Genomic DNA, 15695 nt, shown 5'->3' with positions numbered 1-15695 from the left:
CAATAGCGCCTCACCGGCTAGCGTTCCGTTATTCGCGATGAATCCCGCCATGTCAATGTGTTTCTCGTCGATGCGCAGGTCCTTCATGCAGCCGATGAACTGCCGGCTCCGGACGGGAAACTCTTCCGGGAGTTTGGGAACGCCACCCAGAAGCAGCGGACCCGTCAGATCCAGAGACCTGCGCAGTGAACGCTGAAGTAAGAATTTGCAAAAGATCATCGTTCATCCCGTGACATCACAAACACGCTCTTACTTCTTGGATCCTGATTGGCTGCCCTGGGCGGAGCACGAGTAGTTTCCGATCATGTGACCGAAGCGCAGCGACACAGACGTGTCGCAGTTGTCCACTGTTACTACGACGACCTTCTGATCGGAGGGACCCTGAGGAAGACCGGCGCGGTTCAGGACGGGCTGAGAGAGACGGGAAGATCAGAGAGCAGCAGCATCAAACACAACCATCCAGATGCCAGAGAATTTCAGATAAAAATACACCACAGACAGACAGACGTGTGATGAGCTTCATCTTCATCTGTGATGTATTTTTATCTGTTTAGCATCTTAAATAATATACAGTAATTTAGGTAATAATATATATAATAATTATAATTGCTTTGTACTATATATATATATATATATATATATATATATACACAAAAAATAATTATAATTATTCTATATATTAAAATAATTAATACTTATGAACAATATTAATATAAAATAATAAATCAAGTCAGACAGACTTCATCTATGGTGTATTTTTTATCTGTCCAGCGTCTCATGGAGTTCGAACCGTCATCTGATTCCACTCGAACGAACATGAACAGACAGAACGAGAACCTCACTTAATGAATGATCTCATCACGGAGAGGTCACGACCCCTTTCAGACTGACCCCGCTGGGCAGGTCACACTCACTGACACACACATACACACACACACACACCCCCACATACACACACACAATCCTGAGACTGATTCCAGTATTTTTTTGTTATTTCCTTTGTAAGAATGATCATTGTGCTCATTAGCTGACTCTTTATGATGTCATATACGATGTCATCAAGATCAAAGCATCACATTTAAAAGGTGAAGTGACTGTGACACATTAGATTTTAATTCTTATAAAAGCAAAACTTAGGTTGAATTCAATAGTTTTATTCTATAAAATGTGATGATGGTGATGATGAATCACATTCACAGACATCATGAAAAACAAGCATTTACGAATGAAAGAAAACGCCTCTACTGACCTCTGACCCCATTATTTGTATGTGTGTGTGTGTGTGTGTGTGTGTGTGTGTTGTCTTAAAGGAGTTGAACACAATGCATGAGGTCACACACACACACACACACACACACAGAATCTGTCCTATATTTCATACACGCAACCCCGAGGCCAACAGATCATGTACAAGTCTCTCATCCTCCTCATGATGTCACATCCTGTCTCTCTCACCTTGTTGTAGTAGTGCACGTGTGCCGTGTGCCAGCGGCCGTCACTGACTCCACCCGTGATGAAGGGAGACACCGTCGTCTTCGTCTCGCCTACAGGGGGAAAAGATCACGACGTTGTTACATCATATAAATACATTCATATGCAGATTCTTAATGAACTTCAGGGCTGATTAAACTGACACACATTAAAGATCTGAAGATGAATGGATGAATTTATTGCTCTGTGGAAAAACTGACGACCAATAAGTTATGAGCTTCTGGGTCCTTGTTACAAATATGGTAGAACCATCACTTCTACCACTAAAGATTGCTTTATAAATAATCTTTCTGATCAGTTTCATCTCCTCAGCATATTAGATAGCTTAGAAGACCTCGATATTGCAACAGAAACTATTGACTCTCTCTTTTCCAGCACATTAGACTCAGTTGCTCCTTTGTGCTTAAAGAAGATTAAGGAAATTTGTCCAATGCCATGGTACAACGAGCACACTCGGGCCCTTAAGAGAGCAGCCAGAAAAATGGAGTGCAGCTGGAAGAAAACAAAACTAGAAGTTTTTTCGCATTTCATGGAAAGATAGTGTTACTGCATATAGAAAGGTCCTAAAAACTGCTAGATCTGCATACTTTTTGACTCTCTTAGAAGAAAATAAACACAACCCTAGGTATTTATTTGATACAGTGGCTAAATTAACGAGAAATAGAGCTTCAATTTCTGATGTTTCCAAAGAGCACAGCAGTAATGACTTTATGAACTTCTTTACTTGCAAGATTGACAATATTAGAGAGAAAATTATAACCATGCATCCGTTTACTACAGTATCGCGTCAGACAGTGCATTGTAGTGTCCCTGAGGAAAAATTAAATTCATTCACTGCTTTAGGAGAGGAAGAATTGTCTAAAATTATTAAATCATCAAAATCAACAACATGTATGTTAGACCCTATACCAACTAAGCTATTGAAAGAAATGCTTCCAGAGGTCATAGATCCTCTTCTTAATATCGTTAATTCATCTTTATCACTAGGATACGTACCTAAAACTTTCAAGCTGGCTATTATTAAACCTCTTATTAAAAAAACACAACTTGATCCTAGAGAATTAGTCAATTACAGGCCGATCTCAAATCTCACTTTTCTGTCAAAAATACTAGAAAAGGCAGTATCATCACAGCTATGTTCCTTTTTAGAAAGAAATGGTATCTGTGAGGATTTCCAGTCAGGATTTAGACCGTACCATAGTACTGAGACTGCTCTCATTAGAGTTACTAATGATTTGCTCTTATCATCAGATCGTGGTTGTATCTCTCTATTAGTGTTACTGGATCTTAGTGCTGCATTTGACACTATTGATCACAATATTCTTTTAAACAGGCTTGAAAATTATGTTGGCATTAGTGGAATTGCCCTGTCATGGTTCAAATCATACTTATCTGACCGTTATCAGTTTGTAGTAGTAAACAAAGACATGTCATATCAATCACAAGTTCAATATGGAGTACCACAAGGCTCAGTACTAGGACCGTTGCTGTTCACTCTGTACATGCTACCCTTGGGAGATATCACTGTTATGCTGATGATACTCAGCTCTATATTTCTTCGCGCCCTGACGAAACTTACCAATTCACAAAATTAACGGAATGCATAGCTGATATAAAACATTGGATGACCAGTAATTTCCTACTACTAAATTCAGAAAAAACAGAGATTCAAATTTTTGTACCAAAAACTTCTTCACGTAATAACCTAGAATACTGTCTAACACTTGATGGCTGCTCTGTTAAGTCTTCGTCGTCACTTAGGAACCTGGGTGTGCTCTTTGATACCAATCTTTCATTTGAAGGCCATGTTTCTAGCATCTGTAAAACCACATTCTTCCATCTTAAAAATATATCTAAACTACGACATATGCTCTCAATGACAAATGCAGAAGAGTTAGTTCATGCGTTCATGACCTCAAGGCTAGATTACTGTAACGCTCTACTGGGTGGTTGCCCCGCTCGCTTGATAAACAAACTCCAGCTGGTCCAAAACGAGTTCTTACTAGAACCAGGAAGTATGACCATATTAGCCCAGTTCTGTCAACACTGCATTGGCTTCCTGTTAAACATTGTATAGATTTTAAAATCTTGCTAATTACTTACAAAGCATTAAATGGTTTAGCTAGTTAATGCAGGTTTATATCGTAATTCTGAGAAAACAGTCAGAATTGCTAGATAAAAAGTTGCAATAACCTTTTTTATGTTTATTCCATTTACCTGCGGAGAACGTAAGCTGGATCTGTTCGTTAACTATCTCCAGAGAGATGAAGTCGTGTTTCTCGTTGAAGCGTCCGTTATACAGCAGCAGACCGTTGGGCTCTCGAGTCGCAAACCTGGAGAACAGAAACATGACGGTTACAGAGGATTACCAAATCAGACTTATAATGATGTGTGTGTGTGTGTGTATGCATATGTGTGTGTGTGTGGATACATCTTTATGTCCATCATTCCCATTATCAGTCAAATCATGTCAGTACAGATTAAACTCAGTGTTTCTGCTGTAGGAACATCAGTAGATTAAACACACACACACACACACACATTCATTGAAGGAAACATGCGTGCAGAACTGCTACAATGAGTGGTTGCTAGGGCGTTGCTATGTGGTTGCTAAGGTGTTCTGAGTGGTTGCTATGCGGTTTCTTGAGTGTTCTAAGTGGTTGCTAGTCTGTGATCTTCTGGTCTCACTATCAGCACTAGTTCCAGTAACGACTGAGTTATTAAACACCATTAATGAACAGTGAAGAGCAGTCAGTCGTTCAGTGTGTTGCCGCGGTGACTGCAGCAGATCATCACAGGTATCCGCCTCACATTTATAAAGTTAAAGTAGGTCAGCGAGCAGCAGCAGGGAACATGAGCGAAAATAGACAGAATCAAACAAACACAACCCTGACATTGTTATTATTAAACTGCAGATAAATCCTGAAAACCCAGAGCAGAAGAAACAGCGACAGACACACGAGAGACGCTCGTCATCTGCTAAACAATGTAAATGTAATGAGAGAAATATAAACAATATTAAAAGATCACTATTTTTAATGCTTATCCATCTTTTGTGGAATAATCCTATTTAATTTCATTTTTGCACCCAGAATTAGTACCATTATTATAACAAATATATATATATGTATTTGAGATCTGCGAGACAGAGCGAGTGTATCTGATGGTTCTGTGGTTTAGCCGTGGGGTTTAGTGCTGTTGACCTGGTTACTGAGGAGAATAATCACATCTCCAGAGACACACACACCCTTCATTTCTCCTTCAGCATCACCCCAAATCCTGCTTCATCTCACACACTGTTACTGGGCTCGTTCAGACATGTCATTTGTTCCCAATGAGTCCACAGCAACTGTAACGATATCACTGGAATCTCTCAGAGCGATTTTTTTCCAGCTGATGAATGATAAAAATTGACAGCCAATCAGAATTTCAAAACGTGTGTCTTTCTCACAAATTTTGTATGTATGCAAATTGTATAATATCCAATATACACATTTCTAGTAATTGTACAGTTAATTCTCATGTTGTATTTTCAGAAAGTTCTGGAATATTTTTCCTTTCCCCAAATTTGTCACTACCGAAACACAATAATAAATAATTTAATAAGAAGGGTTACATTGACCTATTAAGATTTTCTTCACATCTACCTTGTGAATATATTTTTAAAAAAATGTTTTCACAGGTAAATCAATAACAATTACAATTTTAACAATATTTCAAGTGTAATTTATGAGATTTGCTGTATTTTGAATCCAATCTTTCTTTGTAAAAGTCATAAAGTTTATCAAACTGATTTCAAAGTGAAGGATTCATTAGTTTGAATAAACATTGAACCAAACACTATAATAACATCTTAGTTGATCATTCAATATACTTTATTTTTGACAAAACATCCCATGTGTCGGTCGTGACTGCACATTTACGGTAGTGACAGTATGTGTTGGTAGTGACCACATCACATGACAGGATTTAACTCACATACTAAAACATATTAAAATACTAATGATTTGCATAACTGTACTAAAATTTTGTTTATTTCCCCCAAATAAATGATTATATGTTCCCTTTTGTCACTACCAAAACAATGATGTCACTACCGAAACAGCCACAACCGAAACATGTGGTGAAGTTTCGGTAGTGACAATTTTAGACACTTTTGAGCCGCTCAAAGATGCTAATCAGCACATGGTCAGCTAGCACAGTTCTGAACACATAAAAACTAAATTTAATGGAATAACACCCCAAAAAGTTTGCTTAATTGCAGAAAAAGGTGTTTGTTAGTGACGTTCTTAAAGTTCCACACAGATTTTCAGACTTCTGAACACATTTAACTCAGAATGACGGACCTATCTACTGTGAAAGAGAGGGATGAGAGGGAGAGACACAGGAATATTTCCTGATCAGAAATGTAGAAGTGTGTTAAAATCAGTCTGAAATGAAAATGAAAAACACACACTGTTTCAGTAGTGACATGAACATGAGGGACACATTTTTTTGCATAAAGTTTCATGATTTAAAAATAAAATATAAAATAAATATTTTTTTAACTTCACTTTTTAAAAATAATAATCCAAAATATAATTTTTAAAACAACAATATTTCACAATATTTTCCCAAGTTGAAATTTAGGGGTTCGGGACAGACACCTCCTAATTGAAAGTAGCCAATAAATGATGATTTTATATATATTAATCTTACTGATATTTTAAATATTATTGTGGGATTCAGTAGATAATAGAATGATCTTAGTAAACATGTAACATTTGAATACTTAAATGCTTTTTAATGTGTTTTTTGGTTGTGGGACAGCAGTTTACACCAATTCTGAGGAATGGTCCATAATAACCAACAATATCGCACTAAAATTATCGTTATCTTTATAGTTATCGCTCTTGGTATAAACAGGTTTTTTAATGTTTCGACTGATGCCAGCATGTTCATTTTGGATGTTTCTGGAGAGTTTTGAGTCCTGGAAACTCACAATATGACCCTTTGAACCTTCAGAAAACACCCGAGATTCGCCCCTCAGCGCCGAGCAACCCATGTAAAAAGCCCTCATCAGTCCCGGACGTCTCTGAGCAAAACACACAGTCTATACAGTCGCTAAACAGCCGACTGACAGAGCATTCATCAGCAAACAAGAGTGAGAGAATGAGAGAAAGAAAAGAGCAAAGCAGAGCATCCGGACAGCGCATCTGTTTTCCCATTGGAGACTGACAGATCAACACGACCTGGGGGCCGGCGCTGACGTTCCGGGATGAAAATATTTGCGACAAATAGTGCTGAATAAGGTTTATATAACGCTCCCAGCAAACATCCAGAAGAACGAGCTTCGTTAACCACTGACTAATGAACAAACACGGCTGACGGCTTCATCGGTGAATACTCACGACAGTGAGAGCGTGAAGTGGAAGCGCTGCCGAAGGCCCTTGAAGGTGACGAAGGTCTGCGGCGGGAAGTTCCTGGAGCTCATGAGACAGAAGGGCTTCTCGAAGCCTCCGGACGGACACTCGCACCTGAAGCCGCCCACCAGCAGGTTGAGACACGTCCCGCCGTTCTTACACACGCCATCGGCGCAGCGGCCGGAGCGTGACGAGATCTCACACCGCTCACCTGACAGACAGACGGAAAGAGTTTAGTCTGGTCTTTGAACACACAAACACATTTTATTGCTCATGTGGGTCTCAGTTACACTTCATTGAAGAGTCAACTTTGTCTCGGATGTTTCTCCTGAATCAGACCCAATGGGAGAATGGGAGAATTTCTAAAGATCATTTGGAAAAGTTTGAGTTCAGATTGAGATCTCTGATGTTCGATTGAGACTTGAGCACAGTTTGAGACGTTGTTGAGATCTCTTCTCAAACTAGGAGACACACGAGAGTTGTTTTCTCAGATGAAACATCTGAGACTTTACAAATCTCAATTTCATCTCCAGGAGAAACAATCGAGACAATCTTATAATAAAAATAATTTAACACATACAATAAATCAAACATAAAAGTCTTTTTCTCAAGCAAAACTTCAGCAAACGTCTCAATTTGATCTCAGTTTTATCTCATTACTGTCTAAGAGAAACAATGGAGATGCTGAAGAGGTTTAATGATATTAATTTAGTCTTTTTCTCAAGAGAAACATCAAGATACTTTGGCAAAATTCTCAATTTGATCTCAATATTACTGTCAAAGAGAAACAACCGACACACTAAAGAGATTTCACTTGTGATTTTCTTTCTTAAGGATGGAGGTAAAAATACAGAGACGTAGAGGAAGACGAACGTGTGTGTGTGTGTGTGTGTGTGTGTGTGTGTCGTTGTGAAAAACAAAGCTGACACTGTTCAACACACAAAAGACGATTCGTCACACTCATCATAACGGAAACATTTGTGTGTGTGTGCCAGTCGCACCATCTTCCTGTTCACACACACACACACACACACTTTTCCTCAGTTTGTGATGAAATATTGATGCGGTGTGTGTCGGATTCTCTCGTTCGCTCGCAGAAGGTCTTTGATGGGAAACGAGGTCAGAGCTTTAAATACGGTCTCCACATCAAAGAGCTCATCCATATTCATACACACACTCGACATGATCCTCGGAGAAGTTCTGCGTGAACCTGACGCACACGAACCGAGCCACAGTCACGGTCAGTTCAGGGTCAGCGTCGTTAAACTCTCGTTTACATCCATTATCAAGTGACTAATGACCTGACGCTCTTTCTTCAGTTACAAGCTCAATGATGAGAAACCAGCATCTGTGAAACAAAGAAGTACTTAAAAAAGTAGTTAACTACACTACAAGCTACTAAGAAAAGGTAGCTAGTTATTTTAAGTTATTTAAAGCGGCAGTATTTATATATAAATATAATTATCAACTTATATTATTCATTAATGTATGTGGCATAAAACAATATTAAACTTGAATATATACATTTACACTAAATAAAAGTATAAATCATTTCATGTAACTGAATTAAACCACAGTATTTAAAGTCAAAATTAATAACATCACTGATGAATCGTTCACATTGTGTTGATTCTGATTCATATTGATTAAATGTTCATTACAAAAAGACATATTGGGTTCAATTTTGAGCAATGACTCAAATGAATCATTTAATCATTGATACAAAATGAGTTAGAATATGTGTGATTAATAAAAGTAGAAATAATTTCATATAACTGAATTAAACAGCAGTATTTAAAGTCAAAATGAATAGCATCACTGGTGAATCGTTCACAATAAGAGCAGGAACATGTTAAAAAAGTAAACAGAGTCTATTTTGATTCATCTTTGAAAGCGTTTGTACAAAATTATTCACTAAAATGAATCAGTCTTGAGTTGGAGACATTTTATGAATGTGTGTGATTAAAAGTAGAAATCATTTATTCATTTTAATTGAATTGAACAGCTGTATTTAAAGTCTACATAAACAACATCACTGGCGAATCGTTCACAATAAGAGCAAAAACGAGTGTTAAGAAAGTCCATGTTGACTAAACGTTCATTTAAAATGCTGAACAGAATGTAGTGGACTGATATTCAAACGAATCATTTGTAACTGTTCGTTTAAAGTGATTCACTAAAATGAATCATCTTGAATGATTCTATGTGTGCGATTATTGTCTCAGTCACTCGTTGTGGTCATAATACAGCAGAAGATACATTATCACTGCTGAAAAGACAGTATCGTGATTCATGACCTGAACAAACCGCAGCTGAAGTCCATCATCACATCAGTTCAGTGTGTTCAGGGTCTACAGAGATCACATCAATTATTAACACAGCTTTTACTCCACGCTCTCTCTCTCTCTCTCCAGCAGCAGTATAAATGATTCATCTTACCAAAATGAACAGATCTCATGAGAGATGAGATGAGAGGAGTCTCTCTGTCCAACACACTGCTCACAAACATGTTAAATAACACAGAATTAAACACACACTCAGAGGAGGAGCAGCTGGCAGGACAGCAGGAGCGAGAAAGACAGAAAGAGAGAGAGAGAGAGACAGTTCATAGTGCTTATAATCCAGTTGGTTCCTCTACAAACACACGCTGAAGCTCCCACACACCTGAACACCTACACAACACTCTTCTGTGAAGCAGCCCACACACACCGCAGCACTCAGCAGATCTTATGTAATGATAACGTGTGGGCATATCATGTTAAAAGAGCTGTACGACACTTCATCTACAATACTACATTCAGAGACAATCACGGTAGAGTCCTGACTTCCTGTGAACTGCATTCATAAGACGATTCTCGAAGGACAAACATGTTCTTGGCACACGTTAGAACCTCATCTGATCTCTTTAATTACATCTCTGACAGGAGAAAATCTCTGACTGAAGAGTCTTTTAGAGCACACGGCTGCTCACATCACAGTTCTCATCATCTCATTTACATTTAAATGTGTTCATTTAGCAGACACTTTTACCCAAAGTGACTCACAAACAAGGAACATCGCAAATTATTCATCATATGAGCTAACAATATTTGCGGTGTTCATCTCCACTCATCAGATCTTCTCTCACCTCATTTCATCTCATTTGATCTCTTCTTTACCTAATAACATCATCACATCTTATCTCTGATCATATCACTTCAACATCACATCTCAGTTTTCGTCATCACATCTGTAATCATGGCATGCAATCTTGCTTTATTTAATCTCATCCCTGATCATAACATCTCTGATCATCACATCTCATAACATATCATCTGATTATTATTACATCTCATCTCTTAGCATCTTATCTTACTTCATTACCTCATCACATCTCATCTCTCACCATCAATTTTCACCTGATTATCACATCCCATCCCTGATCATCACATCTAATCTCTGGTCATCTTATTTTACCTCATAACATTGAACCTCATCACATTGCATATGAATATCACACCCAATCTCTGGTCATAACCTCTCATCTGATTATCACATCCCATTTCTGATCATAACACCTGGTTATCACCTCTCATCACTGATTGTAACATCTCATCCCTGATCATAACATCTAATCTCTGATCATCTCATATTACCTCATGACATCCTACCTAATCACATTTCATCTGAAATCATATTTAATCTCCAATCATAACAACTTTCATCTGATTATCAATTCTAATCACTGACTGTAGCATCTCATCTCTGACCATCACATTTCATCTGATTATCACATCTCATCACTGATCATACATAATTTCTGATCATCTTATCTTCATAACCTCATAACATCTTACCTAATCACATTTCATCTGAAAATCACATTTCATCTCTGATCATATCATCTGATTATCACTGATTGTAACATCTCATCTCTGACCATCACATCTCATCGCTGATCATAATCTCACTTTATAATATCACATCTGATTATTACATCTCACCTCTGGTCATCTTATCTCACTTCATTACATCTTACCTCATCATATTTCATCACAACGTCTCATCTCTGGCCATCACATTTCATCTGATTATTACATCTCAACCCTCATCATCTCATTTCCGATCATCTTATCTTACCTCATAACATCTTATCTAATCACATTTCATATGAATATCATATTTCATCTCTGATCATAAAATTTCTAATCTGATTATCATCTCTCATCTCTGATTGTAACATGTCATCTCTGACATCACATTGCATTGATTATCACATCTTAACCCTCAACATCACATTTGTGATCGTCTTATCTTACCTCATAACATCTTACCTAATCACTTTTTATCAGAAAATCATATTTCATCTATGATCATAACATATCTTATCTGATTATCATCTCTCATCTCTGATCATAAGATCTCACCTCATCACATCTGATTGGATTATCACACATCATCCCTGATCATAACATCTAATCTCTGATCATCTTATGTTACCCTCATTACATTTCATCTGATTATCACATGTCATCACTAATCATATATAATTTCTGGTCATCTTACCTTACCTCATAACATCTTACTTAATCACATTTTATCTGAAAATCATATTTCATCTCTGATCATAACTATTCTCATCACTGATTGTAACATCTCATCTGATTATTACATCTCACCTCATCATCTTATCTTATAACATCTTGCCTCATCACATCTCATCTTTCATCACAACGTCTCATCTCTGATCATCACATATCTTGACATCTCATCTGATTATTACATCTCACCTCTGATCATCGTATCTCACTTCATTACCTCATCTCTCATCATGTCTCATCTCTGACCATCACATTTCATCTGATTATCACATCCCATCCCTGATCATCTTATCTAATCTCTGATCATCTTATTTTACCTCATAATATTGAACCTCATCACATTGCATATGAATATCACACCCAATCTCTGGTCATAACCTCTCATCTAATCATAACACCTGATTATCATCTCTCATCTTTGATTGTAACATGTCATCATCTCTGACATCACATTGCATCTGATTATCACATCTCATGCCTGATCATAACATCTAATCTGATAATCACAACCTCTCATCTGATTATCACCTCTCATCACTGATTGCAACATCTAATCTCTGATCATCTCATATTACCTTATGACATCCTACCTAATCACATTTCATCTGAAATCATATTTAATCTCCAATCATAACAACTTTCATCTGATTATCAATTCTAATCACTGACTGTAGCATCTTATCTCTGACCATCACATCTTATCCCTGATCATAATCTCACCTCATCAAATCTCATCTGATTATCACATCTAACCTCTCATCATGTCTCATCTCTGGCCATCACATTTCATCTGATTATCACATCTCATTGCTGATCATACATAATTTCTGATCATCTTATCTTCATAACCTCATAACATCTTACCTAATCACATTTCATCTGAAAATCACATTTCATCTCTGATCATATCATCTGATTATCACTGATTGTAACATCTCATCTCTGACCATCACATCTCATCGCTGATCATAATCTCACTTTATAATATCACATCTGATTATTACATCTCACCTCTGGTCATCTTATCTCACTTCATTACATCTTACCTCATCATATTTCATCACAACGTCTCATCTCTGGCCATCACATTTCATCTGATTATCACATCTCATGCCTGATCATAACATCTAATCTCTGATTATCTTATATTACCTCATAACATCTTACCTCATCAAATTTCATCTGATTATTACATCTCAACCCTCATCATCTCATTTCCGATCATCTTATCTTACCTCATAACATCTTATCTAATCACATTTCATATGAATATCATATTTCATCTCTGATCATAACATTTCTAATCTGATTATCATCTCTCATCTCTGATTGTAACATGTCCTCTCTGACATCACATTGCATTGATTATCACATCTTAACCCTCAACATCACATTTGTGATCGTCTTATCTTACCTCATAACATCTTACCTAATCACTTTTTATCAGAAAATCATATTTCATCTATGATCATAACATATCTTATCTGATTATCATCTCTCATCTCTGATCATAAGATCTCACCTCATCACATCTGATTGGATTATCACACATCATCCCTGATCATAACATCTAATCTCTGATCATCTTATGTTACCCTCATTACATTTCATCTGATTATCACATGTCATCACTAATCATATATAATTTCTGGTCATCTTACCTTACCTCATAACATCTTACTTAATCACATTTTATCTGAAAATCATATTTCATCTCTGATCATAACTATTCTCATCACTGATTGTAACATCTCATCTGATTATTACATCTCACCTCATCATCTTATCTCATTTCATAACATCTTGCCTCATCACATCTCATCTTTCATCACAACGTCTCATCTCTGATCATCACATATCTTGACATCTCATCTGATTATTACATCTCACCTCTGATCATCGTATCTCACTTCATTACCTCATCTCTCATCATGTCTCATCTCTGATCATCTTATCTAATCTCTGATCATCTTATTTTACCTCATAACATTGAACCTCATCACATTTCAAATGAATATCACACCCAATCTCTGATCATAACATCTCATCTGATTATCACATCCCATTTCTGATCATAACACCTGATTATCCTCTCTCATCACTGATTGTAGCATCTCATAGCTGACAATCACATCTGATCCCTGATCATAATACCTCACATCATCACATTCAATTGGATTATGACATTCCATCCCTGATCATAACATCTAATCTCTGATCATCTTATGTTACCCTCATAATATCTTACCCAATTACATTTCATCTCATTATCACATCTCATCACTGATCAAATGTAATTTCTGGTCATCTTATCTTACCTCATAACATCTTACCTAATCACATTTAATCTGAAAATCATATTTAATCTCTGCTCACAACAACTTTCATCTGATTATCAATTCTCATCACTGATTGCAACATCTCATCTCCGACCATCACATCACATCCCTGATCATTATCTCTTTTCATAACATCTCATCTGATTATTACATCTCACCTCCGGTCATCTTATCTTACTTCATTACATCTCATATATCATCACAACATCTCATCTCTGGCCATCACATTTCATCTGATTATCACATCCCATCCCTGATCCCAATATCTAATCTCTGATCATCTTATCTTACCTCATAACATCGTACCTCATCACATTTCTTCTTGATATATCAAATCTCTGACCATCACATTGCATCTAATTAACACATCTCATCCCTGATCATAATATCTCATCACTGACCATCTGACCTAATCACATTTCATCTCTCATTGTCACATCTCATATCTCTGATGATCTCACTGTCATATCATCTCTAATCATCTATTATTCTCTGTGATTAGTGAGTGTTTGATGGGCACAAATCCTCAAACGGGTCATGAGCTGAACTCAGTTCTGAGAGACACTGTAAAGTTTGAATACGTGACTGTATTATAAAGCCATTTCTCTTCATAAGGGTCTGAGCACTGGAGCAATCAAAACACACCTGCAGGGGCTTCTTATGCAGAGACAGACATTATGACCTCTACACACGCAACTAAAAATACCTCATAAATGTGATTCCTCATAAACTTTTCATTGTGCTCTTATGAGAACAACATGAATGATTTATAAGTGTGAGTTTAATCAGAATCTGAGAGGTGTGTGTGTGTGTGTGTGTGTGTGTTTGCAGAGGCTCCGCCCCGTCTCACCGGTGTAGTCATGGAGACACTCGCAGGTGAAGCCGCCCTCATGGCTGCGGCAGACGCCGTGAGCGCCGCAGGGTTTGGAGTAGCACAGGTCGATTTCCGTCTCGCAGTAGTCGCCCGTGAAGCCTAGCGGACAGCGGCACCGCAGCCCCGCAATCGGATGGATGGGGCGGAACAGGATGGTGTCGGATGCCACGAACGGCGCCAGGCTGTCGAACTTCAGCACGGACACGCACTTCATGTAGTTCTCGCACGGCTCCCGCAGGCAGATGTTGTCGTCGAACGGGAGCACCTCCTGCGAGGAGATCTGCGCCAGCAGACTGCGGTTCAGATACAGACGCTCCTGCAGCTCCTCCGATCCGAAGAACTCCACCTCGCCTCCGCTGCTGCGACCCAGCCGGGCTGGACTGACCCCGTGACCCCGCGACCCCTCGCCCGGCAGGGCCACGGACAGGCTGACGTTCAGGATACCGGCGTTGACGTCCGTGTCGTCCTGGATGTTGAAGACCACCACATCCTCACGGGACGCCGAGAGAACGCGGGCCACGCCCTCCAGGAACTGAGCCAATAGGAGCGAGAGGAAGCGCTCCTGGGACGTGTTGGCCAATCGCAGTGTGATGCTGTTGGAGAGCATCTCGTCGGTGATGACGGTGACCTGCAGCAGACACTGAGCTGACACAGAGTGAACACCATCTGCAGAGACAGAAGAATCAACAATCACCAGAATCAGTCAGCAGATCTTCAGGGGAGTAACAAACTAAAAACAGCAATGATACTAGCTGGAAGGAAAAGTTCACAGAAAGAACTTATTTTAATTTGAATGTTTCACTTAAATGAATCGGTTGATTTGGATGATTCACTAAAATGAATTGGTTCATTTGCATGATTTACTTCAATGAATCAGTTCATTTGGACAGTTCACTGAAATCTATTTTTTTTGGTCAAAATGAATTGGTTCAAAAATGTTTTTATGATTCAGTCATTGCACTTCAATGTTATTAGTCACTTTTGTTAGTAGTTTGACTGTAGGGTAACA

General features: G+C 38.1%; 1 protein-coding gene across 1 annotated transcript in view; it reads right to left on the bottom strand.

Moving 5' to 3' along the window:
• The window catches only part of celsr2 (cadherin, EGF LAG seven-pass G-type receptor 2), a 44659-nt gene that overhangs the window by 17158 nt on the left and 11806 nt on the right, over positions 1 to 15695 (bottom strand). The window contains exons 2-7 of the mRNA XM_051910532.1: positions 14663 to 15352; positions 6882 to 7104; positions 3709 to 3824; positions 1456 to 1544; positions 254 to 411; positions 15 to 178 (exon numbers count right to left, since the gene is read on the bottom strand). Coding sequence (XP_051766492.1) covers positions 15 to 178; positions 254 to 411; positions 1456 to 1544; positions 3709 to 3824; positions 6882 to 7104; positions 14663 to 15352 — 1440 coding nt within the window. The remainder of the gene's footprint in view (positions 1 to 14; positions 179 to 253; positions 412 to 1455; positions 1545 to 3708; positions 3825 to 6881; positions 7105 to 14662; positions 15353 to 15695) is intronic.

The sequence above is a fragment of the Ctenopharyngodon idella genome, chromosome 10 (genome assembly GCF_019924925.1).
Source record: "Ctenopharyngodon idella isolate HZGC_01 chromosome 10, HZGC01, whole genome shotgun sequence".
NCBI classification, from domain to species: Eukaryota; Metazoa; Chordata; class Actinopteri; order Cypriniformes; family Xenocyprididae; genus Ctenopharyngodon; species Ctenopharyngodon idella.
The sequence above is the reverse complement of the archived record's forward strand: the minus strand, read 5'-3'. Positions and strand labels throughout refer to the sequence as shown.